The sequence below is a fragment of the Alexandromys fortis genome, unplaced genomic scaffold (assembly GCF_014885135.2).
Source record: "Alexandromys fortis isolate MF-2015 unplaced genomic scaffold, M_Fortis_MF-2015_v1.1 scaffold_66, whole genome shotgun sequence".
Classification (NCBI taxonomy): domain Eukaryota; kingdom Metazoa; phylum Chordata; class Mammalia; order Rodentia; family Cricetidae; genus Alexandromys; species Alexandromys fortis.
This window is the reverse complement of record NW_026067950.1, coordinates 2482134-2508560: the sequence shown is the minus strand read 5'-3', so window position 1 is coordinate 2508560 and position 26427 is coordinate 2482134. Positions and strand designations below refer to the sequence as shown.

The window sequence follows — 26427 nt, the reverse complement described above, 5'->3', positions numbered from 1 at the left end:
CCCCCCCCCCCCCCTGCCCCTCTGGCTGCTCGTTCTCTGTCTCTAAAACCTTCCCACACTGTGGAGTGGTCATGTTGGCAGATTCTCTACTGCACCTTCTAGAATACAGTTTTGTGATGGGAACTCACATAGCCCCAGTGTTGTGGAACATTAGTTTAAGATGTGTTACACTTGTTTATCCTGTGGAATATTTGCTTAATGATGCAAAGATGTGTTGCATTCTTTTATGGTGTATTTGTTTAACTCTGTGAAACTGTGTTACCTTGCCTGCCTAAAACACCTGATTGGTCTAATTAAGAGCTGAATGGTCAATAGCGAGGCAGGAGAGAGAAATACCTGGGGCTGGCAGGCAGAGTGGATAAATAGGAGGAGAGATCTAGGGATGAGGGAGGAGCAAGAAAAGGAGAGGAGGACGCCAGAGGCTAGCCAGCCAGTCATCCAGCCACCTAGCCACCCAGCTACCCAGCCACCCTGCCAGCCAGTAAGAAAAGATATATAGAAGAAATGTAAGAAGTCCAAAGGCAAAACACAGTTAAAGAGAAATGGGATAATTTAAGTTAGAAAAGCTGACTAGAAACAAGTGAGACTAACGTCGGGCATTCATAAGTAAGAGTAAGTCTCTGTGTCTTTGGGAGCTGGGTGGTGGGCCGCCAAAAAGTCAAAACAAACAAATATGTCCCAGCTTGCTTGAATTCAGTCAGTACCTTCCTGTGTCTTCATTCCAAGTGCTGGGTTTGTAGACATACGTCACAATGTTAAGAATCCAGAATGATTTTAATGTGATATTATAAAAAGGTTGAGAAAGTTTCTCAAGGAGCTAAAGTTGGAACTGATTTGAAGAGTCTCCACTCAGCCCTTTCAGTCAAACACCTACTGTGTGAAACAAGCATGCTGAACACCACAGTGACAAAACCAATCTTCTTAAGCCAGGTCTTTGTAATTTGTAAAAACTGCTCTCAGCTGGTGTCATGCTGAAGGCTTGGTCCCGGCTGGCGTGGCGAGCTGGGAAGCTGGGCGAAGGTTTAGAGGTTGGGGCGTAGATGGAGGAAGGAGGTCACCAGGTAGGGGCTGTATCGGTAAACTGTCACGAGTTGTTTGCACTAGTCTGGGAGTGAGGAGGGCTCACTCGTTCCAGCCTCAAGCGTGTCCTCCACAACCGTCCTAGGGCAGCAGGCTGGTTCCCTGAACAAGGAGAAACGGCAGCAGCCAACAGCTAAGGGTGTTAAAAATCTTACACCCGTGAGAACAGCTGGAAGCTAAACCATTTCCAACAGAGTGGTGCAAGCAAGCCTGGAGTGGGAAAGAGAAGCCTGAGCCTCTGTGCAGAGGATGCTCTGCCCGGCCTGGAAGATGCTTAGCCAGGGGTCCAGCATGACGGTCTCCGTGGGGCTTCCTTGGCCGTTTCTGCTGGATGCTACCACTATCTCAATTGCTGGCTCTCCTCACTTGCTATTCCAATTGCTGAATGCTGTAAGTGCCAGCTTTGATAATGTGTTGTTATCTACGGGCTGTTTCCACCTTCTGCTACCTACTACTTGCAATTTGTCCTTATACCCATGTTTGCCCCAACCCCCCCCCCAAAAGTACTTATTAAAATCCAAAGCACGGATTTGGTCATTTCCTGTAAGGAACACCACAGGTGTGTTTTTAAGGCCTGTGGGAAGGCCCAGCCCACTGATGAGACCCCAGGGCAGGGGTGGTCCTGAAGTAGCTAACAAAGCAGGCCGAAAAAGCCAGGAGAGCAGCAGTCCCGGGCTTCTGCCTCACTTCCTGCTCCTGCTCTGACTTCCCTCAGTGAAGGACCATTACCTGGAAGCATAAGAGCAAATAAACCTTTTCTCCCCAAGTCGCCTTTGGTCACGGTGTTTTATCACAGCAATAAAAACCGAAGAGGCACACGGTACGTGCAGAACTGGCACCCAGCCTGACGGGCTGGAACATCTGCATCAGGGTGCCCAGAGAGAAAGGGAGGAGAAAGTGGGTGGATTAAACACACCCCTGCAGGGGCATACTCAATGTTTTCTGCATAAAAATGAAATTTTATGAGCCACTGTGTTGGTGCTGGGAACAGAACATGGGTCCTCTGGAAGAGTAGGAAGTGGTTTTGGCTACCGAGCTATCTCTTCAGTCCCAAGTGTAGACAAACGCATAAGCCGTGAAAACACAGACGTATACTATTACAACAGACACAGAAGCGTTGGGTGGAAGGTAATGGCTGACTTTATAATGATGCCGCCTCTCCACACAAGGGACATTTCAGATAGCCCTAGATTCTGCCACTTCATAAATCTCTATTGGAGGAGGGGCGCACATGCTTCTGTGTTTCCAAGCAGAAAATGAAGACTCAAATACAATCTTACTCTGGCTTAGTCAACCTAGAAACGGGAAGAGGTTTAAAAATACTGCCTGAATTCAAGTAGTATGTGTTGTTATAGGGTATGTATATATAGTAGGGCACAGATAAGTTCATTAGGGAAAAATCTGTTCTATTTGGCACAAAAAAGACGGAATTCAACCAAGGAGATTTCCCAGGATGGCTGGGAATGGCAGGGTTTGATAAAAACAAATAGATTAGTGGATGATAGGAAATATCGTCACCAAAACACAGGCACGGTTATCACAAATCAGGAAAGAACATGCCAGGCATTTTTATATTCTACTGAACATTATCTTATCTCCTTTTGTTGACCAGGAGGCATTTGAGATCTATAACCTATCTACCCAAATTTATCTCTTACTGTAAAAAAATGATAATATTCTACGAAAGCAGAATAACAAATTAAAAGCAAATGTAACAAACCTAGGGGCTGGAGAGATGGCTCCGTGCTTAAGAACACAAGGTTTCTTCCGGAGGACCCGGGCTCTGTGATTTCTGCCTTAGGGTATCGGACAGGCATGCAGGTGGTGCACAGCCATACATGCAGGTGAAACACCACATACACAATAATAAATACATAAACAACCCTAAACCTTATCCTCATGGCATCAAATGTGGGTTACTGAACATCAGGGCGTCTGTGGTAAACTATTTAAACTAATGCTACTTCTAAACCTAGACAATTACAGCTTCATGGAGTGAGAAGGCTTTGGATAAAAATGTACTCCTGGACAATTAAGTTTAACAGACCATATATGGCAATATAAAATTATAAAAGTCATAAAACTAAGACATACTAACTAAACACTGGAGCATCACACACATGAAATTTCTAAGCAGAAATTCTATTTGCTTTGAATCAGCAATCACTGCCCCAGGAAATCAGAAGGAAACCACGCAACGGGCAGACCGTGATAACCCTGAGCGGTGGCCATACCTAATGGGTTTCCCACCTTGGACAAACAAACACTAAGCTATTTCTTATGATCATCAATGTGCACAGGAACTGGCTGGGGGGGAGGGCTGTGTGGACTCTGCCAATCCATAAACCACGCATTTTACGGCACTAAACTAGGCTTAGAAATCACAGTGCATGAAATCCACAAGCCGTTGGGGAAGTTTTAGAGCATGAAGTTAGCCAGTTTCATTGTTTAAGGGTGTCGTACTAACACCATTGAGGATACCAAACACCTGTCTAAGGAAATGTCACACTGATCACTGGTGTGTTCCCCCACACACCTGTGTGTGCACATGCACTACGGTTAATTCCCACATGAGAAAGCATTTGCACGGGGCGCTTGACTCCACACACGTCGCTTGTTCTATCTTGGGACAAAATCAGTGAGATCAATTAAAGTAAAGGCACGCGCTGTCTCTGGTATCCACTGTTTGGACATACATGAACCTGTGAGCTGCTGGGACAATGGCGGCCCTATCCCTGCATATACACCTCCCACTTGAACTGGATCAGCCGGCCTCGAGATGCAGTCATTGGAATTCCAACGCTGGAACTGTCAGAATACCGATTCCAGGGCCTGGAGAGATAGCTCAGAGGATATGAACACTTGCTGATCTTCCAGAAGACCCGCATTTGGTTCCCAGGACCCGTGCTTGGCAGCGCCCATGTAACTACAGCTCTGGGGGACCCAACGTTCTCTTCTGGTGTACACAAACACATGAATAAAAATTTTCTTAAAATCTCAATACAATACTGATTCTTGGGTCCCACACATACTTAACTGAATTTGGGGATGAAGCATTAAGAGAACATCATCTAAACCAGAACCGGAATTTGAGTAACTCCTAAGCACACGGACGTCTGGGCGCTACCGCAATACGTGAAAGCCTTTAAGGCAAGTTCCCTACTTGCAGAGCCCCCTTTGCTAGCGCTAGGCACATACGATGAGTTTGTGGATCAGTCAACAAGTCAATATAGAAATTCCCAGGACACAGGGACTGACATCTTCCAGTTATGGTTCTCGGGGACAGTGAACAAGATGTCCTTCTTCAGTGGGAAGAAGCATCTGAAGCCATGGTGCAACTCCATCTTGCCTGTCTAGGTCTCTCCATCAAGCAGCTCACTGCCAAGGTAGCCAGCACTCGCTCCAGATGTCAGTCAAGGACAGAACAACCACACCAGTTCCACTGGCCAAGCCTCCTCGTCACCAGCACTGTTTGGGACAATCACTGTGCCAGGGAGGAACACCAGGCACCCGGGTGGTTCTAGAACACTTGCAGTTGAGGAACAGGAGGTTAGATGGGATTATAATTGCCAGAGTTAGGATGAGATATAAACAAAGCCACCAACTCTTCTGCTGACTTCTCTGTCTCCTATGGCTGTGAATATTTTGTCTGCTGCTGGCAGCTGTTTCAGAATAGAAATGATTTGGTCTCAAGGAAGCCAGAGGCTTGCTGTGAGTCCATACCGTGTTCTTTGTACTCAACGGTGGCTCTGCACAGTGAGATGCATCTGTTGTGGGGTATTTGTACACTGTGTGAAGGTGTATTGCTGTGGTTGGTGTAACAATGGTTAGACAGGAGATGTAGGTGGAACTCCTGGGCAGAGACAGAAAGAGAAGGAGGAATCTAGGCATGTGGACAGTATGGGAGATGCCAGGAGACGTGGAGAGGAAACAGGAGGCAAAAGATGGAAGAGAGGTAATGCCATGTGACAGAGTGTAGACTAATAGAAATTGCTCAAGTTATAAGAGTTGGCTAGGAACAAGCCTGAGCTATAGGCCAATCTTTCATAATAAGAAGTGTCCATGTCATTATTTGAGAGCTGGCAAGACTCATTAAATTTGGCACCCAACTTGGGGCACATACACAGAGCCCACTGCTCACAGCGTACAGAAGTGTGGCTCACGTAAGAGGCCCGGCTTCTTTATGAGTCGTCAATGCTGGGACAGTTAGGTGCAGCTGGGATGGTTAGGTGGACTTGAAGGGGGCAGAGGCAGCCACCAGCACCGTAAGTCAAAGCCACCTGGAGGTCATTCTGTAGCTTTACCAGGGAAGGCAGAAATGAACCAAAGACTCATCAGGTCTGAGGCCTGCTGCTAAGATTAATGTGCATTTTCAGTAGCTCCCTAACAGGTCGGGTCAGAGCACTGACTACTGCAGAAGAGTAAAGGGGTTGTGGTTTTCATTACTGTGTCACGTGCTTCTTCCCCATCAGTTCCTGTAACTCCTTCTTCTCGGGGACAGATTTTCCAGAGCTCTCTTTGCCATGAGACACCCAAGCAGCCAACCTGAAGATCAACACAGCAGTTTCTGTGTCCCTGTCACTGAGAACTTCCCGTCAGCCTGACTCTTGACGACAGGGCTTTATGGCCCTGCAGTGGCTCATCCTCACCGGTACAGACTGTCATGCACTATGGACCTTGTTAAAGATTTACCCACCTTATGCTTCAAGGACAGGGCAGCGCATCCATATTCTGAAAACGGCTGATAAAGCAGCCTTTCTGTCACATGCCCAACCTTTACTCAGAAGTGGCGCCATTCGTAGGTTTCCCTGAGGGATGTGTGCACTTGGCCTCAGACGCTAATTCATCAGGTTCTCATAACTACCTCACTCTGAGACTTGATTTCACTAGATGTGCAAAGTGAGCTTCCTGTTATCCCACAGGGCCAGTGACTGGAAACTGGACTTTCAAATCCTTGGAAGTTCTTGGCATTGATGTGTTCCTCATCTAATTCCAAACAAAATGCTGAGCTCCACAGAGTGACCTGGCGCCATGGCTGATGTGGGCTTAAAAACGTGGCCATGCTTGTGTTTAAAGAAACCAGTCTCTCCAGGCATTCCATGGTGTGAAAACAGTAATCACTAAATATTATGGAGTAGACAACTTATTCTCCCCCAGAATAATTAGAAAGTTTCACTGACCTCGGTTAAAGTTATTTTAATGTTTTTTTTAATATCTAATTTTTCATGCTTGTGTCTTTGTGTATGTGTGTATGCACACGAGTGCAGGTATCCACAGAGACCAGAAGAAGGCATGAGATCCTTTGGATTCAGAGTCACAGGTGGTTGTGAGCTGCCCAGTGTGGGCTGGGTACTGGGAACTGAACTCAGGTTCTCATGATTGAGCAGTTAGGACTCTTAATGGCTGAGCCGTCTCTCAAGCCTATCTTAACATTTAAACTTCTTTTTCATATTTAGCTTTTGATTTTGAGAGCCATTTAAGACTAGACAATTTATAATAGCAGTTCTTAAATTTTTTGCATTTAAGATATCCTTTATAAAAGGTGGTGTTTTGATTTTTTTTTTTTTTTTTTTTGGAGACAGAATCTCTCTACATATGGCTGTCCTAGAACTTGCTAGGAAGACCAGGCTGGTCTTGAACACACAGAGAACCTCCTGTTTTGGCTTCCCTAGTACTGGGTTTAAAGTAGAGTGCAATCATATTTGGTATAAAGGAGATTTTATGCTTTGTGTGTGTATGTGTATGTGTGTGTGCATAGTTATAAGTGAAAATGCCTGGAGCCCAGAAGAGGGTGTGGGACTCCCTGTAGCTGGAGTTACAGGTGGTTATGAGCTACTGGATAAAACTTGTGTTCTCTGCAAGAGCAGCACTAACAACTCCTGAGCCACCTCTCCAGTCCCTTCTGCATCTTACATTTCACTGAAGACCACAAAGAACTTTCGATTATTGAAGCCTGGATCCTCCTGTCTTGTATACTCAGCCTGTCTCATGTTTTAGTTGATGCATGTGAGAAATCCAGCATCGTACGGGCACTCAGCATGGGCCTTACACACTTCCTTAGAGGGGTCTAGACTACACTTTTGGAACTGGGTCCGCGGGTCTTGTTTATGTCATGGAAGTGTTTGTTGATGGTCCCTTCTCTCTTGCATGGAAACCAGCAAGAACTGTGGTCCCCAAGTCAAGATAAAACAGTTCTATGGAGGCAGAGGGTACACACTCCTCTTTGTTGGCTCTTTCTCCCCAAATGAAGAACTGGACAACTTTATCTTTTTCCTTAGAAGATGGCAGAACTAAAAAGATTTCCTTTGACTCTTTTTTCTGAGTTTGTGGGGAGGGAGGAAGGCAAACAAGTGTGTTCTTGAAGCAGAGGTTCCCAGAACAGAGACCGGAGCGAATGCAAGCAGAAAATTGATATTTGTTCATACCCCTAGTTTTATATCAGAGCTGTCTCTTTATACACAAGGTTGTCCTGTTTCGTGAAGTTTACAGAAAGTGTCGGCTGTACAGTCTCTGCAGAGATGGACTAAGGTGGTCCTGGGCCTCAGCGCTCATGTAGAGGCAGGAACCAGGCCCCACATTGGGATGCTCTGGTCAGGAGCCTAGCCTGCTCTTTTGGGGCTTTGCCTGTCTGCCAGGGAGGAGGTGCCTAGAATTAAAGACACTAAAATTAAAGGCAGATTAAGTAATGAAACTCGAGATCCAGAGATATTGGTAGAAAGGCTAAGCTATGTTGGACATATCCTGAGCTGTGTGGGACATATGTGCTTTGTTTGACGTAAGTGTCCAAGCACTTCTTCCCTGCAGACACGAGGCCTGGCTTAGAACAGAGGGCAGCAGAGCTTTGCCTGCCGTCTTTCGGCTGTCTGGAGAGGCAGCAGTTGTGGAGAAAAGGGCTCTGGGTTGGCGCAATCACAGGGCCAGCAGGCTCAGGCGAGTCTCTTGCTGGAGGAACATCTCACGGAGCATTAACACAGCGTGCCTACAACATTACCAGTCATACAGGCGGGACCCCCACACTGCAGGCACCTCTGACGGACAGAATGCCATGTGGTATGTGACTGTACCTACCCCACCTGAGACACAGTCACACAGGCGGGACCCCCACACTGCAGTCTCTTACGGACAGAATGAATGCCATGTGGTATGTGACTGTACCTACCCCACCTGAGACACAGTCACACAGGCGGGACCCCCACACTGCAGGCACCTCTTACGGACAGAATGCCATGTGGTATGTGACTGTACCTACCCCACCTGAGACACAGCACTCACCTCATTGAAATGAACATCCTGCATCCCAACGTCTTCCATCATGGCAGCCTCTTCGTCGATGTTTGGCGTGATGACCCGGAAGGCGGTACATCCCTGTCTGAACATGCCTAGGCAGAGAGAAAGCATGGGGGAGCTGTCAACCTGACTGAAGCTGGAACTCTTGGGTTCCCCCTGCCCTGTACATTTCTCGGTTGAAATCCGGATGCTCCTACCCTCCATATTCAGTTTGCTTCACGTCTGAAGCGAACAGCTGAGGAGGGAACCCTCATGTCTGCCCCAGCGTCCACGCAGGAGGCTGGGGCCAGCCTGTCTTCTCTCCATCCATTTCCCCACATTTAACCTTCACCTGCCTCACTCTGTTTCTCAACTCTTTTTAAATATTTTAACCCACCTTAATTAAAATCCATTCAATCTTCGAAGAACCCATAGGCTGCCAAATCATAACTGAGTCAAGCCAGCAGTAACTGAACGAGGAAGTGTTTGGTCAAAGGATCCGTAGTCAGACACCAAGAAAAATAAAGTAGCCAAAGCCAATGGAAGAGAAGCGAGCAGCCCCAAATCAAAGTGCAGCCCCAAATCAAAGTCTCCTTCAAGCAGCTCGTCACCTCACCACTCAGGCCGGGGAGAACCCCCAACTCGGACTGGGGCTCTCCCGACTGCCTCCAGCAACACAGATGAGTCAACAGTCCCATCTGCCAGCTGAGGGGCTGCCTGGGAGAAGAGAAGCCTTTTCTGCTTAGGAACCAGAAAGCCACAGTTCCAGGGGCTCAGCATCTGACACACCCAGCCGACACCCTAAGTGAGATCAGTGTCTGGGGTGAGGGTCACAGCTCAGCTCGGGCACCGGGACACAGTTTTAAGCCGGTTCAACATCAGCTGTGTGCTGTCTTTAGACGAGGAGGAGGGGCTGGAGAGATGGCTCAGTGGCTGCTCTTCCAGAGGTCCTGAGTTCAATTCCCAGCAACCACATGGTGGCTCACAGCCATCTGTAATGAGATCTGGCGCCCTCCTCTGGTGAGGGGGCATACATGGAGGCAAAATGTTGTATACATAATAGACGAGGAGGAATTTGAAATGTTCGGCTACTCTGGTTTGAGATGCTCCTTCATGAGTTTAGGAAAAAGAAACGCAGAGTATTTTGAAATTAGGTGTTGAGAAAGCAGAACCCAAAAGCAGAGACAATTCCTGCGGACATCTGTCCAGGTTTCCAGTCACCCCCGAGGTAGCCATTTCCACCACAGTCCTCATACAGCCTTGCTTTGATCTGGCGACAAGGAAAGCAGAGAATCCCCCAAGTAAAGCTCTCCTCTGGGAACTTGAGGATACATTACTACACCAAAATTAAGACGAAAAAAATCGACCGCTAGTGTTTAGGCCAATGGAAGAGCAGACGTGCTGACCAAACACTTTCCTCTTGTGGCACAGAGCAATGGCTGCGAGGGACACGGAGAGCCCAGTGATATGAGAGTGGAGAATTGACAGAAACCACCAGAACCCTGGAACGGCAGGTGAACAGAGCGGATGGGGACCCTTGGGAGCTGCGTGACCCTCAGGCTCACCTCCCCAGCTCTTCCTCTTGCTCGTGTTATGGCTGTAGGGGAAGACAGACGGTTCCCGCTGGAGCGCTAGGTCAGCTTCTAAACACGAGGAAACGCATCACCCGGTAAAATGTCTCAGCAGGGAATACTATACGAACACGGCCCCTTTATTTCCTCTCTCATCCTGACTCTGAGACGTTTCAAGCCCTTGGCATCTGCACCTTGATCACGCCTCTCACTTCGTAGAACCTGTAGAACCGCTCCTCGCTAGCCTGGACCAAGCACTCATAGTCCTCAGTATCGTATGTGCAGACTACCGGCTTTCCTAGAACCCCAGTAGTCCAGAACAAGATGCCACCCTTGAGGGACGCCCCAAGTAACTGGTGTTTAGCCAGGAGGAATCATCAACGAACTCATGGGAACAAGCGTGCAACACACAAATACAGAGCATAACTTGTACCCCGGCCTTTTCCCACGCTAAAGTCAACAGGGCTGCATTCCAGAAAATCTGCCCAACAAATTCCCGTTAGAACTGTCACTTGATTGATAACAGTTCTGGTGAGAATTATCTTAAGGGAAAATAAAGTCACGTCGGCTCTGTATTAGTTGGTCAGGAACGGCAGGATGCCAAGCTAATTAGCTGCTTCTTGAACAGCGTGAGGCTAGGACAGCAGGTCACGTTCTCTTCTCCACAGGCACTATCTTGCTGTGCCCATGGAGGCCATCAAATGCTGTAACTGGGAATGAAGCAACCAGCAAGCCCAGGTGTGTGCAATTCCTCACCTCCAGATTTGCCTGCACGGCCCCACTCCTTACCTTTCCGCGTGAGATACTCTGCCACCAAGGCTGTTACGTGGACGTAGCACATGGCCGCCTGTCACAGGAGACAAACACAGGGGCTCAGAATCGTCAGCTAGAACCTCGTGTCTTCAGAATAGACCTATTAGTCACAGCTTTGTGGAAAGAAGCGGAGCGGCTCACACAGGAACCGACACTTAGGAGTTGAAAAGTCAGGGAAATTTACATTACTGTATTTTACCATAAAAGACAAAACCAGCATTTTGAGAATTAGACCACTTGTCTCAATGAAAAACAAGAAGTATTTAAAGAAAAAGTTCTCTTCCCAGCCCCACATTTCAGGGGCTAAAAAAATTTTCCTTTCAATTTTATTTCTAAACATTTGTTTTTCTCTCTCTTTGTGTGTGTGTGAGAGAGAGAGAGGGCCCTGAATTCAGTATCACCGACCCATAGTGGAGGATTCCGTGTGACAGTGGAGGCAGACTGGAGAGATTTGCCCACAAGGCAACGGACACCGGGGAGTGCTGGCTGGCAACATGAGCATCCAGGAAAGAGGTGGGGGTCACGTTCTCCCCGGGATGCTCAGAAAGTAAGCACTCCCAACACCTCGACCTGGGACCTCGAGTTTCCCCCACCGTCAGGGGAAAGTGTCTGCTTGTGCTAGTTTGCGGCAGCGGTCTGAGTGAACAGACTACAGCTGAACCTGGAAAGGGCTCTCCTGCTTATGAGAAGCCTGGGCCACAGAAATCATGTAAAAAGTCTTAAGCTCTGAGAGTTACAGAAAAATGACTATCGTGACTTTCTTCTTATGACAGCCACGGTGTAGCCTAGGCTGCATTTATGGCGAAGAGGAAGGGACCGCGTACGTGGCAGCATACCGTGATGAACAGTGACCACGCTTGCAGACTCAGAACCCTAATCACGAAAACAGCCACGGAACAGCCACGGAGACGTCACGGTCACAGTGCACACCCTCGCTGTGGTGACACTGGAAGACGCGTCCAGCCACAAATCCTGAATGGTGGGTCCATGGGAACACAGAACCTGCGTGAAGTCACTGGTTCCCTTGGATTTCTCAGGTTACATAGGACACCATCAAGTCACAGTGGGTTAAAGAAGACGGTGCAATGACCCAGAGCTAGGAAACATGTGGCCTTGGATCTGAAGTTTCTCCCTCATGCCTATTCCCAGCCACGCTGTTTACACAGCGAACTGTGTCTGCTCTGAACAGACGGGAATGTTCCAGTACCTGCTATACATCCACAACAGGAGAGCGGGCTGCCCTACGACTACCGTAACAGCAGGATCCTACCATGGGATCCAGCCAGGGAGGTTTCGGTGCAGGAAAATGTACTTCAAAGTAGCAAGCAACTACATAAATGTGCAGGTGTCTGCTCGTCATCTGTTTCCAGCGATCAAAATGCCCAGACAACTGTGAACCACCCCAAACCCAGAAGTACATGTTTAAGGCACCATGTGTTCTCACGGGCTTCCTTTGATTAACGGTATACTTTTCCTCCAAAGTACCTTCAGAGAATGAAACGAGCATAGCTGTTTCTCAGAAACTCAGGCGGGCAGGGCTCCCTACCTCGGAAAGGTCCCCATTTTTCACATGGATCCTCGCCATGCTGTCCAGCCACGTCTTTCTGAGCTCGGGCGTACTGGCGTAGGACTTGGCCAGGCTGTACTGGAGGTCCACCAGCATCTCGGGGTCGTTCTCATGCTCCTTCATCTGCGCTGTGGCCATCAGGACCGTGCGGATCCTCTTGGTCAAATCTTTCACATCAGAGGCGAAGCTGGTGTGCTAGACCAAGCGGGGAGGAGAAAGGACTCGCGACTTTAATCCGCCTTCTCCCTGACGCTCGCTCGCACACATCCTGGGAGGAGGGGAAAGGGGAGCTACTCACCTTGATGAGCCGGTCGCTGTTGGCACAGTTGTTGATGATGGACAAGGACTGCTGGAATCTGGTCCCTCCAATGCCAACCACGTCTGCAATCAGCTGGCTGACAGAAATGATGACCTTAGGGACAGAAACACGGGCACATCAATCTACCTTCAGACGACGGTCAGTTAGGATGTGCACGGAGTCGGTGTGAGGGTGGGATGTGTGCGGTGGGGACCACACCAGTGCGGGGAGCAGGGGCTGAGATCTCTCTCTTTTTTTAAATCACTTTCAAAAATCATTTATGATTGGCTTCCTAATGTATTTTGCTCATGAAGTGTTAGAGGTGAATCAGAAGAAGAAGAGGTAGAGGTATCCACACAACTCGGACTGCTACTTACCCACTGCACTCTGCAGTAAGAGGGGGACCCTATTCTCCTCTCAAGTGCTTGTTTGGAGCTTACATGGAAGGTTCTTTGACCTTTTTTCTTTTTTAAAACAGAACATGCAGGCGTTAACTATGCGAAGAGCAATCTGACCTTTTTGGAGTCTATAGATAGCAAGGCCTTAACTCAGGTGTTTGAGATCTGTATTTCTTTTGTATTTTAATGAATAAAGCTTGCCTGAAGATCAGAATGCAGAACAGTCACACTAGTCAGCATACAGGCCAGGAGGTAGTGCATGCCTTTAATCCCAGCAGCCACACTAGTCAGCCATAGAGGCCAGGAGGTGGTGCACGCCTTTAATCCCAGCACTAGAGAGAAATCTAAGGCGGGATGAGACAGGAACTGGCTTCGTTTTCAGTCTGAAGATTTCATAGAGGTGAGAGCTCTCTAGTGGCTTGGCTGCTTTGCTTTCCTGATCTTCCGACTGAACCCCAATATCCGTCTCTGGGTTTTTATTATTTGCTCTATAGGATCAAACACTGCAAGCAGTGCCGTGGAGAATGCCGACTGAACCCCCTCTTCCTTCCTGTCTCACCAGCCCTCGTCTCGTCTAGAGGGCCATCTTCTCCACCCTAGAGTAGACAATGCTCAGTGTGGACCCCCGAGATCTGCTCTTCAAACTGAAGTTCAAGTGGGTCCTCCAAACATGCAAAGATCTGGATGCATACTTCTGTAAATTCTTCTCACCTGCGTTCTAAATATGAAGGGGCTTCTCTAGTTCCCTGGAAGGATGATTCCCACGGTGGACCCATAACTCAGGAAATACCTACTCAGGCCCCTTCAACAAATAACCCTTCCTCATCCTCAGGTCCTCTGAGAAGCCACCCCTGCTCCCCGGAATCCCTAATCAGGATTCTGGTTCTTCCTGGATCTCAAGTTCCTCTATGGGAACGCCAGCCCAGTACACTGTAAGGGCCTTGGGTTTGTCTGAGGACTCCCTGATCGCACACTCCAGAAGGACCAGGAGAGGATCGCTGTTCTGTTCGTGGATGCAGGCATTAATTCTAGTGCATCAGTCTATGGACAACGACTACCACGTTAACAAAGGAACAAACGCAGATTGAAAAGGCTCTCCCGTCACATGTACATAAAAAAAATATGTATCTATGAAAACACAGAGTTCTTGCTATTACCTTAGCTGGTTTTAAGAGCAGAGAATTTTGCATGTTTTAACTGGACACACAGGAGATGTACTCATGAACAGAAGACAGGAAAGTCTACTTTGGGGGTTTTGTGTTTTGAAGATATTTAATATTAAGCACCTTGTGCCAACAGACTATCAGCTCAATATTGATTTAATACTTAGCTATCAAGATACGAATGGAAGACACCCCAGGCCAGGATCTTACAGTACGGAGGTCGAAACAAACACAGCCAGTGAATGTGACTTCTCAACTCTCCACTCGGCCTTTTACAGCCGTCACGAGGAGGTGTCAGGACACGTGAGCCTCGACGAGACGGGATTCCAGCACGCTCCTGTGCCCTGGCAGAGCTAAAGCACACACCTGTAAGTGTGTCCGGACAAAGGACTTCTTCCCCGTGTAGTCGAAGTTGTTCCTCATCAGGAAGTAGAGCAGCTGGGACGCGTCGGTCCGGATGGAGCCGAGCTTGGAGTTACAGCACTTGAGCACCTCGTAGCACAGCGAGGCGCACATGTCCGCTCGCCCCTCGTAGAAGGTGGAGGGGAACTAGAACAAAACACAGGGCGGGCAGGCCAGCGAGGTCAGCGCTCCAGGCGGGCAGCGGGAAACCTGTCACCGTCAGTACAACCGCGGCCTCCAAGTGGCTTACCTTGTAAATCAAGGACCTTAAGGCAGTAAAGACATTTTTTAAAGCCATTTCTGACTGGTGCTTTTGAAGAAAACATAGGTAGACGTCAAAAACTTTCTTCATGAGAGGATTATGTCCATGGTCAGCCAAGAGCTGGTTCTGAAAAGTACGCATCGACATCAAGGTTAGAGAGACATGTCTAACATCTCAAAGACATGTCATATGATGGACAGCCTCAAAGACTGTGTCTTCTGAGCATAGGGATAAACCAGTTCTGCTACAAGTGCCCCAAGGAAGGCACAGAATGCTCCTGTAGGCCAAGCAGGTCCACCAGAACACTGACCACTCGGGCAGGTTTCTAGAAAACCGCAGTGTGGTTTACAGGCTTAGTCCTGACTGTGTTTCCGCAGACTTATTTGTAAGCATGTATCATCATCACAACTGACTCTGGATGTGATATCTTAATTCTAACACGGGAATGCCATGACAGGTGTCCGTGAACTGATGGGCGGAGAATGATACAGAATCCTGTCTTCCCCAAGTGATGTCCTTACCCAGCCTGGCTTCCTGGGCATTCAGCTAAGCTCTAAGCCAACATTATGGAGGGACAGCATGCATAGTCTTTGGTCAGGCACTACACAGGTAAATTGAGCCCCAACAGTCTCATTTGTGAGACAGCAACTCTAAAACTATCTTGTGTTCCGACTGTGACAAACCAAGGTCAGAAACCCCAGAACAGAGAAAGGAGGTGGGCACGAAACCCCACCCCGAGTCACAGAGTGATTGCCAGGGTTAGCCGCAAGGAGAGGGAGAGACACCCATGGTGCCCCTGGGCTGTAAGTAGCCTTTCTGCCTGTGCACCTGCTCTGCACAGGCCTTTCCTCGAAGTCTCCTGCCTCTTCACATGGCAGGGTGTGCTTCAAAATAAATGGAGAAGGCGAAACAGAGCCTGACTCTGGCTAGAGTTCCCTAGTACCCTTGTAACTAAACACATGGTTCCAGCAGTTAGATATCAGCTAACTCAGTGTCTTTTCCCATACTAGGAATGGTATATATGTATAAAAACACCAGAATTAAAACCATCACGTATACCAACTGAAATTTTTTTTAAACTGAGTGTGGTTTTGTCCTCCCAAACAGACAGAGGCTTGAAGAACCTGCACCAGTGACTTAATTATTTGCTAAGTTTAAAACCCAAACCAAAACTCTTTCATTTCTTTCTCATGACATGATTTTGTCATTTAATTTAGTAACAGATAATTTGAAAAAAGGTGAGTTTATGTTTAATGTGCCTCTCTCTTTAAATATCTAATTTAAGTCATTTGGTTTTGCTTCAAGATGTTCACAGCAGAAATGCCTCGTTAGGTTCCCACACTTATCATATGGAGGGCGCAGGATAAATACTTTCTTCTAGCCAAGACAGCTGTCTCCAGGGACCGCCTCTGGCTTTTCCAAGGACGCGGCACACAGGCCGGTTAACCTCTGTTATCTGTAAGGACGGGCGCTGCAGTCACTCTCTACGGGAAAGCTTCATCAAGGAAGCCTGGAGATCAGCAGTCTTAACTGAAGTGAAAACACGTCGGGCATGCGTGTTGGTTAAGCTTGGTAAACTGAACGGATTCACCAGATAAAACCTCTGACCTTGGGCAGGACGTGTTTAATACCAACCTTAAAAGCCAGTGTGAACAGAGAGAGCGTGTCCAGAGTGGTGAGGCAAACCTCTGTAGCAATGTTGGCTTCAAGAAGCGACTGGTGCAGGACATCCGCCTCCGAGTGGCCATAGCCTGCGTGAATCAACACAGCGTTACTGTCTGGGGGTTCGGGCACAGGGCTGGCGAGGTCGGCAGCGACAGTCAACTCTTGATTATTACAGACGATCCCCTTTTCAGGACACGTCTCCCCTCTGCCTTTGTAAGGAGTCGGCATTAATAGTGTTCCCGTTCAGTGACGCATCTTTTCCAACTCCGGAGACCCAGTGACAGCAACAGCCATTTACGGTGTGCTTGCTCGGTGCCAGCTGAGTCTGGGAACGCCACGCTATGATCTAGTCACTCAGCAGCCCCGGGAAGTATGCCCCCTGTTAAATACCTTTTGCAGACAAGGGAAGAGGCCTGGATAAGCTACAGGGCTAGATTGAGGTCATACGGTAGGTATTAAGATGGTACCAGCACACCCACCAAGACCAGTTGCAGTCCACCAGCTGCACGGCTGAGCTGTTACAATGGCCAGGGTGCTGACAATGTCCCAATCACACTATGGTGAGAAGAGATGGGGGCCGATGGCCAGTTACTCCAACTAGCTCTATAACTTACTATCTGGTGTTACGGCAAGTTGGCTGACCTCTTTATACTTCAGCAGCCCCTTCTGTAGAACAGAGATAAAAAGTATCCACACTTCCAAGGGCTGTTGGGAGGATGCATTCATTAGTATTGTGAGGTTCACAGAAATGTGCCCAGGACAAAGTGAGCAACATAAAGCATTAAGTCGGTAACACCAAGACCTGCGTTTAGCTAGAATCATGAGTGATAATCAAGAGTTGACTGTACTGCAAATAATCTTCTACTTGCTTTAATAAAAGCATAAGAGCGAATATACTGGAAAGAAATGTCTATGGAAAGGACCAGAAAGACCTGTCATGTAAATTTAGCTTTATCATACACAACTTAAACATAAACTGCAATCTTCAACAGTGGCTGCAAAATCAACTCAGTAATGATATAAATGCAGTTTGACATACAATTTGCGATATTAAACTATGAAATGGAATGCATTAGCAGAAACACGCAGAGAGGATGTAAAGATGTTACCATGGTGTCTAGCTGATACAGAAAGATGGTAACACAACAGGACACAATGTAATGACTTTCTCCAAGGAGTGTCGAGGAAGCAACACCTACAAATTGGTCTTTTGTTTAATACTCTAGAGAGGAAGACATTAGTTCAGAGATGAGAAAAATATAGTACAGAAAAATCTATAGAGTTTCCTTGAGATTAACTAATGGGAACCACCCTCCACCCAGAACCTGTACTCCAAATTCCTATTTGGGTCACTGCATCAGAGGACTGATATTGTCAAATAGCAGGAAGAGAGAATAGCAGGACCTTGTTCTGACTGAAGGAAATGTGATAATTATAGTTCCACAAATGCTAGAGGGGAGCTTTTAAAGCCACAGGAGGTGCTTTGAGACGGCCATGAAAACACTATCAACTGTATTCATTCAACTCTGCTTTTCAACATGTAGCTCTGAAACTTAACGTCTGGAGTTTCCTGTCCCCGTGTCAGGGTTGTCTCCCTCCTCATGAGGATATAGAATATATTCAACACTATCCTTTTTTTTTTGGTTTGTCCATTTTAAAAGGATGTCTTTATTTACTATGGATACAGTGTTCTGCCTGCATGTATGCCTGTACGCCTGAAGAGGGCATCGGAGTTCACTACAGATGGTGTGAGCCACCATGTGGTTGCTGGGAATCGAACTCAGAAGAACTGGAAGAGGAGCCAGTGTTTTTAACCTCTGAGCCCTCTCTCCCATCCTTCTTTGTCCATTTTTAAACAAGCAGTTGTCTAGAGAAAAGAAAGATGGCTATTTGGGGGTATCAACACCACCGTACTGCCTTTATACAAGCCAAGGCATTGCTTTGGGGGGTGGGGTGGGATAAGATACAGAGACAGTGAAAGGAGGATTGATGAATACCGCGACAAACCACGGAGAGGGGACAAAACCCAAAACATCAACTGCGATCAGGCCAGCTAAAAACATTCCCATAGGTCTCAGGGACCTTTAAGGGAGCTGCTGTTTACTCCCAGGGAGTTGTGGTCTGGGCTAAGAGTTTAAAAAGAATGTGGTTTCTGGTGACTTTACAGCTTTCTCTTTATAGAATTGCCCTTCTTTCTATAAAACACTCAGGCTAAGTGCATGCAGGTAGCTATTATAAATGAGACAGCCTCCTACTGAGGAATCCCTGTAGCACTGACCTACTCCTGGCCCAAAGCCTGGAAACAGAGAATCAGAACTTAACATGTCTTGTCATTTTAAAAATACAGAACCAAGGTGTCAGGATGTTTAAGTGAAAAAGAATTACGTATACATGAAATACAGCGATGACAAGATGCTATGATCTACCCATCTCTTGGGCTTAGCAAAAATAGGAACAGGGCAGGTGTAGAGATGGGTATTGGGGTGGGTGCATATATGAGAAGAGATATACAGATATGAAAATGTCATAATGGAACCCACTTATTCTGTACATTAATGAAAAAATTAATTAAAAGTCACAAAAATTAAACAAAACCCAAAGAAAAAAGATTAAGTCAGATTTGTGGAGAATGAGCCTGTCTGGGTCACACAGAAATCTGTCCTCTCAACAGGGGCTTGTCACATGGCCTCGACTCAGTAGAATTCTTAAACTAGTGCCCAACCTTGTAAGATCCCTGACACTAAGTGGCAGCTCAGACTGTCCTCAGTCACAGAAGCAGAGACAATGTCTCAGGAAGATGCTGTCAACAGTCATGATAGAGAACACAGGAAAATGAAACAGTAACTCCACAAGACTGGGACCTTCAGAGACCAAGACTTCCCAACTGAAGACTGAGAGATCAGCGTGGCGCACACTCACATACACCTGCCATCTTAGGTCTTGTTTATCAGGGTGTCTCACCGGCCTGGGCCCACCAAGCACACCAGGACGGCTAGTCAGTAAGGAGTCACCTGTGCCCAATTACATGCGTGCCAGCCCCACCACACTGGCTGGCTTTGTTCTAATGTGGGTTCTATCAGGGAGAACTTCACTAGGCTAAGTCCCAGTCCAAGCCTCAGTGGTGAGAGTGTTGTGAAGACTACTACTTCCACTAGGGGGCGGCAGTGCATGGCTTGGATTCTCTCCACCCCTGCTCACTGCCCAGCCTGCAGGAGCAACAGGTCTCTGCCACAGGGGTGACATCTTTGGGTGGCATGTTGTGGGCTGGTTTGGGAGTCCTCAGCATTCACAGCTCACATTTATAAACATTTTAAACCACTATTACGCCTGTGATAAGACTTGTTTTTATTTTAAAATTGTGTGTTAGCATGTGGTGTGAGCACACGTGGAGGCAGAGATCCGCGTTGAGTGTCTTCCTCTACTACCTTCCACGTTATGAGAGAAATCTTCAAACTACATTTCTTTACTTGACTATTATTTGGGTGTGCCTGTTTGGAGGGGAGAGGGCCATTCGCAGAAGTTCTCTTTTTTCACCACACGGGCCCTGGAGATTAAACTCAAGTGGACAGGTGTAGCAGCCTTCAGGGGCTGAGCAATCTCACTCGCCCGTCTCCAATTTATTTCTCCAGGCAGGTCCTGTTACTGAACCTGGAGCTTGCTGTATTGGCTAGAACCGCTGGCCAGCACACCCTTCACCTGCCTCCGTATACCCAGGCCTGGGGTGACCGACACACACCAGCTTTTATGTGGGTGCCGGGAATCTCAACTCAGGCCTTCCGGCTTACACAGCAAGCACCTCACCAACATACTGCCCCAGCACCAAGACTTGTTCTAAAACCTCAAAGGAATTTGAACACTCAAGGGCCAAAAAGGAGCACACCTCCACGTCACCTGTTAGGTTTAAATGTAATTAACCCTACTGTAGCTTACAAGTTCACCTCGCCTGATCGCTCAACTAACCCTGCCGACTCCATCTGTAACTTGGCCTCTTCCCCGAGACCCTGCGTCGGAATGACTGCGGCAGGAGCCCCTCAGCCACCTCCGCCTTCTGATGGTGAGGACTGTGAGAGGTGGATCAGACCCACAGTCTCCCAGGCCACGCTTCCGGTTCCATGGCTGGTTTTCCTCTATGGAACCAAACTCTGTATTTTTATTGTGACTTTCGTCCCTTCTGGATAACCATACACACCCAGAAAGACAGGAAGTTTGGGGTATAAAACATGAACTGACAAACATGAGTCTTGCTGAAAGGACTCCTCAGATGGGAACCCGCCATCTTAGCTGAGAACTACCTGCATGTGGCTTTATGAGATGATGCCAATGTAGTTTATGTAGGAAAGCACAACCATGATCAACATCAGTTATTCACCCTTCCCACTTAACTGCCTTCTTAGGTTTCCCTCACAGATGAGCAAGGGTGTATACAGAATAAAGAACAATATTCTATGGCAAATGATATAATTTGTTGGCTCCCTCGACTCACATAAAACAACCATGCTCAGAGCTATCTGTGGCCACGATCCATGAGGTGCAAGCTCACATGAACCGTGGCACTGACTTTCTCTTCTTTGAGGAATACTGCAGAATAAAGGCCACCAAGTACACAGCCTCAAACTGTGAAGACACCTGAAGGACACATGGCCCAAGCTTGTGTCCCCTCTGAGGACATCAAGACAACTAACCTCAAGCAGGTTACCTCATTCGTAACCCTGAGTCAATTCAGGTGCAATAAACATCATTACTGATGGACTAGCCCCTCAGATGACCTATGAAGATACACCGTTTTCAGAAATGCGTGTGTTCCGTGGGCAGCACTCACGGTGGATTCTCCCACAGCCTCCTCTCTGGGGAGTAAGGGAAGAGCATGTGCAGCCCTGCCTACAGAAGACTGGCCGTCATGGGCCTCTGCTGCCCCCTGCTGGCCAAGATGATGTCTGACAAAAAGGGAAGCAATGGCCACCAAGACAAGCAGCTTTAGCCTCTGCATATCCCTGCTGCCCACTTCCAGGCTCTCTATCACATTCCTGGATTAACAGAAGGGGCTGTATTTACTGCAATGCAAGCTTTTTCTTTTTTGCAAAGGGACATACATGATCCCAAGTTTCCCCAGAAAACCTAGGTAGAGATGAGCAGGTATACGTACGTATACATTATACACATAACACAGTAGACGTTCATTTTCATTCTCTTTGCAGGCTTTTGGCCAAGTTCCATGAGGAGCTAAAAGAGGTGGTGGCAGGAAAGGCTAACGATACCTAATCAGAACTCAATCTAGACAGTAAGACTGAGTCCTGGAAGATGCTGTGATTTAACAACTCAAGAAGAGGAACCGTGGAGACACAGGCGGAGGCCAAAGGAACCAGAACACTACTTCCTGGCAGAGCAGCAGAGACAGGTGACTGAGGACAGCGTGCCACTGAAACTGAGGGGAAAGGCCGGGTGCCAGCTTCTCCGTGAGCTGCAGGGAGAGAAGCCAGTCTCGCCAATACGCTGGTTCTGCAGCAGCCCAGCCTGCTGTGTCTGTCCTGCCGCTGAGTCCCTGCTGCTACTGCTGCCTCCATCTGCAGGAAGGGGCGGTTTCCTGGCTGGGCTGTCACCATGTTCATCTGACATCTATCACTAGAGACGGGGCCTTTGTCCGCTTAGGGAAAAATCCTGCAGTGTTCCTGCATTTATTTCAGCAGATAGTGAAGGACTATGGCCTAGATAATCTGGGGAAAGTGAGCTCCCACAGCCGAGCGTGGCCCAGGGGACTGTGTTTCTGCTGCAAAACAGGACATGAAAAGTAAAAAGTAACAGAACCCCTGGCATTCTTTGCTTTAACCCCTTGCTCAACAAGCCCAACAAAGGGTTAAAAACACAAGTATTATAGCCTCAAATGTCTCATAAATATGCATCCTACTCTAGGGTAAGAGCACAGAACCAGAACTGGACGTCCTTACTGAGTTCAGCGGGAGGCAGATGATGAGACAGTGTGCTGAGAGAAGCCTAAACCCGCAGGATGAGATTTAGCTTTGACTTTGTTGGTGAAAGTGTGGGAAGCCGCTGTATAGATTTCTTTGTTTTGTGTGCTTTTTTTTTCTAAAGTATTTATGTGTATGGATGTTTTGTCTGCATGTATGTCTGTATACCACATGTTGGCCAGGAGTCCCCGGGACTGGAGTTAAGATGGTTGTGAGCTGCCATGTGGGTGCTGGGAATTGAACCCAGGTCCTCTGGTAGAGCAGTCTGTGCTCTCAACCTCTGAGCCATATCTCCAGCCCAAATTTTGTGTGGTGTTTCTGACACAGGGTCTCACCATGTAACCTTGGCTTCAAATTCGATATATAGAGTAGGCTAGCCTTGAGCTCGCTCACAGAGAGTCATCCCCCTGCCTCTGCCTCCTGAGATTAAAGGTGTGTGCCACCACACCCGACAAGCCTCACTTTGTGCCGCCCTTCTCAGGACTGTTTCCAATACAAGGTGGAGGGAATGTTGTCTTTATGCAGGGTCGGCATGAAGAGAGAGGTCTGACAACCACAGCAGATGGAATTATTGCGATTAGGGACGATGGGAGGATATTAATAACCATGTACTAAAGACAGTGCCGGGAATGAGAACGTGGTTTTGTAGGACTAGCTATGTCATGCTCGGAGAGGAGAAGGAAAAGCTCTTGAGAAAACAGAAATAGAAGCGGGACTCCACAGATGGTCTTATTAATTTTTCATGGGCTGCAAGGCCGGTACCTTTTAGGTTTTCTGCTTTGAGAAACCCATAGGCAGATTAAAACACCAAAATGCCTAGAGACAGGGCATGAAGCTGTTCGGGTAAATGGTAGAAGTAAATCTAAAAGCCGGTCCCACGTACTAGCAGAATGGCTACGGTGAAGTTAGGAAAGCCCGCAGTTAGGAGGCGAGGCGGATGGAAAGGTCTTGGTTGCAAGTGAAGGGCCTGGAGAGCAGACCCCAACCGGATTCCATCTTACCATTGTCTACAGATATCCCAAGCACACTTGATATCTTTCTCACACTGAAAACACAGAAAAAGTCACTTTGTTACTGGATGCTTTTCCATACCCTCTCAAATCGATTCACGGGCTTTAAAAATTCATTTGCAGGCAGGATGTCAGAACGTGGGCGCTCAACCAATTACACGCACGGAGCAGGACCCAGATGTGACGGGAGGAAGAGATGGAGGATAAAATTAACACAAGAAATGCATGCGCTAAGTTTAGAATACGAGACAGTGTCTGCCCATCGGCTCTGCAGAATTCTGTCTGGAGTTAGGGCAAAGAGACTAAGCGCTTTCAGATGGGCGCCGTAGCTGATTGGGCTCCACGTTCTGTCACCCTCCACTGCTCAGGACACTCCTCCAAGAAAGGGAACTCTTCTTCCTAATCGTTTTGCTCTGGAAGAAAAATCAAGTCGGTGACGTGGTACGGTGTGGCCGGGGCTGTCCCCTCTGCGACGGCACAGAGATGGCTGGCTGTTACGATGGTAAGGCATGGGACTTACTGTGGTTAAAAGTGACAGAGTTATCCAGGCTGCCCAGCTGCTGCAATCTGGCATGCATCATTCCTGTTCTGTTACGGGAAACAGGCAATGTCTGAGACTTTCGATCATGACCTACGGGTCCCAACCCCTCCTGGTTCCTGTAACATGAGTGACATGGGATAGAAGCAAACGTTAGATGTGTTATGACAAGCAGGACAGGAGCATTAGTGAAGCTGGGACACGACACAGGGACAGCCGGGCTACACGAAGCCAAGTGGCCGGGGACACAGACAGCCGGCAGCTCTAACACAGTGCACAGTGAAGCCACCAGACTTTGAAGGAGCAAAACCAAGCCAAGGCACTGAGTCTTTCTCATGGTAAGAAAGTCCGGTGGAGACGCTCTATTCAAACAAGAGCATTGCTCCGGGGTGGAGGTAACAGTCAGCATCTGACAAGAGAGCACTGCAAACCTCTCTGAACTACGTGGCATGAGCAAAACTTCGTTCTAATTAAACAAGGCACCGACAGAAGCAGAGGACACATGCGATGGCAGGGGTTAAATGAGTCAGTTGAACTCCTGTATCCTTACCCAAGCAGGAGGAAGTGCCACACACTTTGTTAAACTTGGGAAGCGGCCGAGTAGAGAAAACAGACAAGTGTCCGGGTTAGCAATCAGACAGCTCACTTCCCTAGTGTGTACCATCACCAGAGCAGACGGAACCAGACTATGACACCAGTCCCCCGTCCCGGAGCCAACCGTGCCCCTTACAGTGTTACTGTGTGTACAACAGGGACATGCAGGGATTGTCATCAACAGCATGCTGCTGGATCCCTTCCCAGGGACAAGCACAGTGTTCACAACAACCACACCACCGTGGACGGCAAACACTGACGACATTCATGTCATGGTTCAAGACCCCGGTCACATGCAGCAGAGACCATGACAATCTTTGTGTAGAGCAGCGTGTGTCTTTCCACAGTACAAGGAACAAGGTGAACACATCTCTACCCCCGCCTCCCCTGCCCATCCACTCCTAATTAGTCCATATTCTATGCAAATATATACAGGGGGCTTACACAGGAACAAATTTTCCTCCAAAAGCTAAATTTATATCCACTAATGGGGAGGGAAAAGAAAGAGCCACTTTAGAAATTATTCTGAAATATTTTGTCAGGGAGGAGCCGGTAGCTTCCCAGTCACCACTTGAAGCTCAGAGGCTTTATCCTACTTGGCAGAACATTCTCCTAAGGCCTTGTTGTGATGGAACTCGGAGAAACCGCCAAGAAGGCGTGGCAGTTGCCAAGCACAGAGCCTTTTGGTGGTTAGCAGATGGACCGCATGCCTGTCTTCACCGGGCAGTGCGGGAGAGAGGAAGTCAAGCTATGTTTACCGGCATCTAGGCACCCTGTATATACTTGCATTTTGTATTCGAAAACAAACATAAAATCACAGCGATGATAAAAACAGAGGTTAAGACCAGGGAACTTTAAAATGACCACATTCTCAATTAAAACAGAATACTGATAAGAGGAAAGTGCGAAATGGTCACACTAAACTTGTTTCTTTTTAAAAGAGGACACAAGCTTTCATTTCTTAACACAAAACATAATCCCAAAAAGTTCTCAGATGTCCCCAGCAGGGACAGCAGCGGTATAAAGTGTCGACCATACTCAAATGCCGTGCCTACTAACGTCTGCTGCTGTAAACCACAAGGAAAACAAATTCAATTAAAACTAGACTTAGCAGGCTCTCTTTAAACCAATGCAGTTTTACTTATAACCAAACTGTTAAAATATAATAGGAGGACCGTGCTGGAATGCCCTGCCCCCGACACAGAAAGACACATGGACGGACAGGACAGATACACGGGGTGGCGGTAGGGCAGGGGAAGGCCTGGGGATGACAAGCTGTGCTGGGAGGCATCGCCCCCAGGGGGCTGTCTGATCACACATCTGTACTCCTGAGTATGGGAGGGAGTGTGGGCAGGACAGGTTCGTGGGGAGACGTGGTACCAACAGAGTTGTGTGAGACAAGAACACAGGGCACGTCCTGACTGGTCAGAACAAAGGAAAAGCTCCATCCACGTGAAAGGCCAGTGAAGAGCCACACAAATCTGACACAGGCTTTCAGAAACATTCTCTTAATTATGGAGAAAAATAAATAAAAATGGTTAGGTGAGAACGTAGCTGCTTCTTAGTTGGGAGCAGGGGAGATTTTAAAGCCAGAGAGGGCATAAAGTCATCGGGGAAGGAGAGAGCATGGGGAGGGGACAGAGAAGGAGACAGAAGTGAGTTAGGATCCAGGATCCTCCCGCTACGGGAACGAGACAAACGAGACGGAAGGAAGGCAGGAACGCAGACACAGACGGGACAGTTCCACGGCAGCAACCTGAGCTCGTGGCTGCTTGTGTGAATCCCACCTGCTGGCCACCACAGGGGACCATTCTCACACAGCCTCACAGAGAAGGAC

The 26427-nt window shown here is 47.9% G+C and overlaps 1 protein-coding gene across 18 annotated transcripts in view; it reads right to left on the bottom strand.

Annotated features, from left to right (window-relative positions):
* Dock9 (dedicator of cytokinesis 9) overlaps nucleotides 1–26427 on the bottom strand; it is a 239432-nt gene that overhangs the window by 21854 nt on the left and 191151 nt on the right. For 3 of the 18 annotated variants that reach the window (XM_050150339.1, XM_050150338.1, XM_050150340.1), the window contains exons 38-46: nucleotides 23979–24115; nucleotides 16456–16571; nucleotides 14809–14946; nucleotides 14523–14705; nucleotides 12596–12709; nucleotides 12277–12492; nucleotides 10707–10764; nucleotides 9912–9989; nucleotides 8353–8459 (exon numbers count right to left, since the gene is read on the bottom strand). In XM_050150339.1, the coding sequence (XP_050006296.1) occupies nucleotides 8353–8459; nucleotides 9912–9989; nucleotides 10707–10764; nucleotides 12277–12492; nucleotides 12596–12709; nucleotides 14523–14705; nucleotides 14809–14946; nucleotides 16456–16571; nucleotides 23979–24115 (1147 nt within the window). Of the gene's footprint in view, nucleotides 1–8352; nucleotides 8460–9911; nucleotides 9990–10706; nucleotides 10765–12276; nucleotides 12493–12595; nucleotides 12710–14522; nucleotides 14706–14808; nucleotides 14947–16455; nucleotides 16572–23449; nucleotides 23494–23978; nucleotides 24116–26427 lie in introns of those variants that run through there. The other 15 variants (XM_050150345.1, XM_050150341.1, XM_050150357.1 and 12 more) reach the window with 8 other exon arrangements.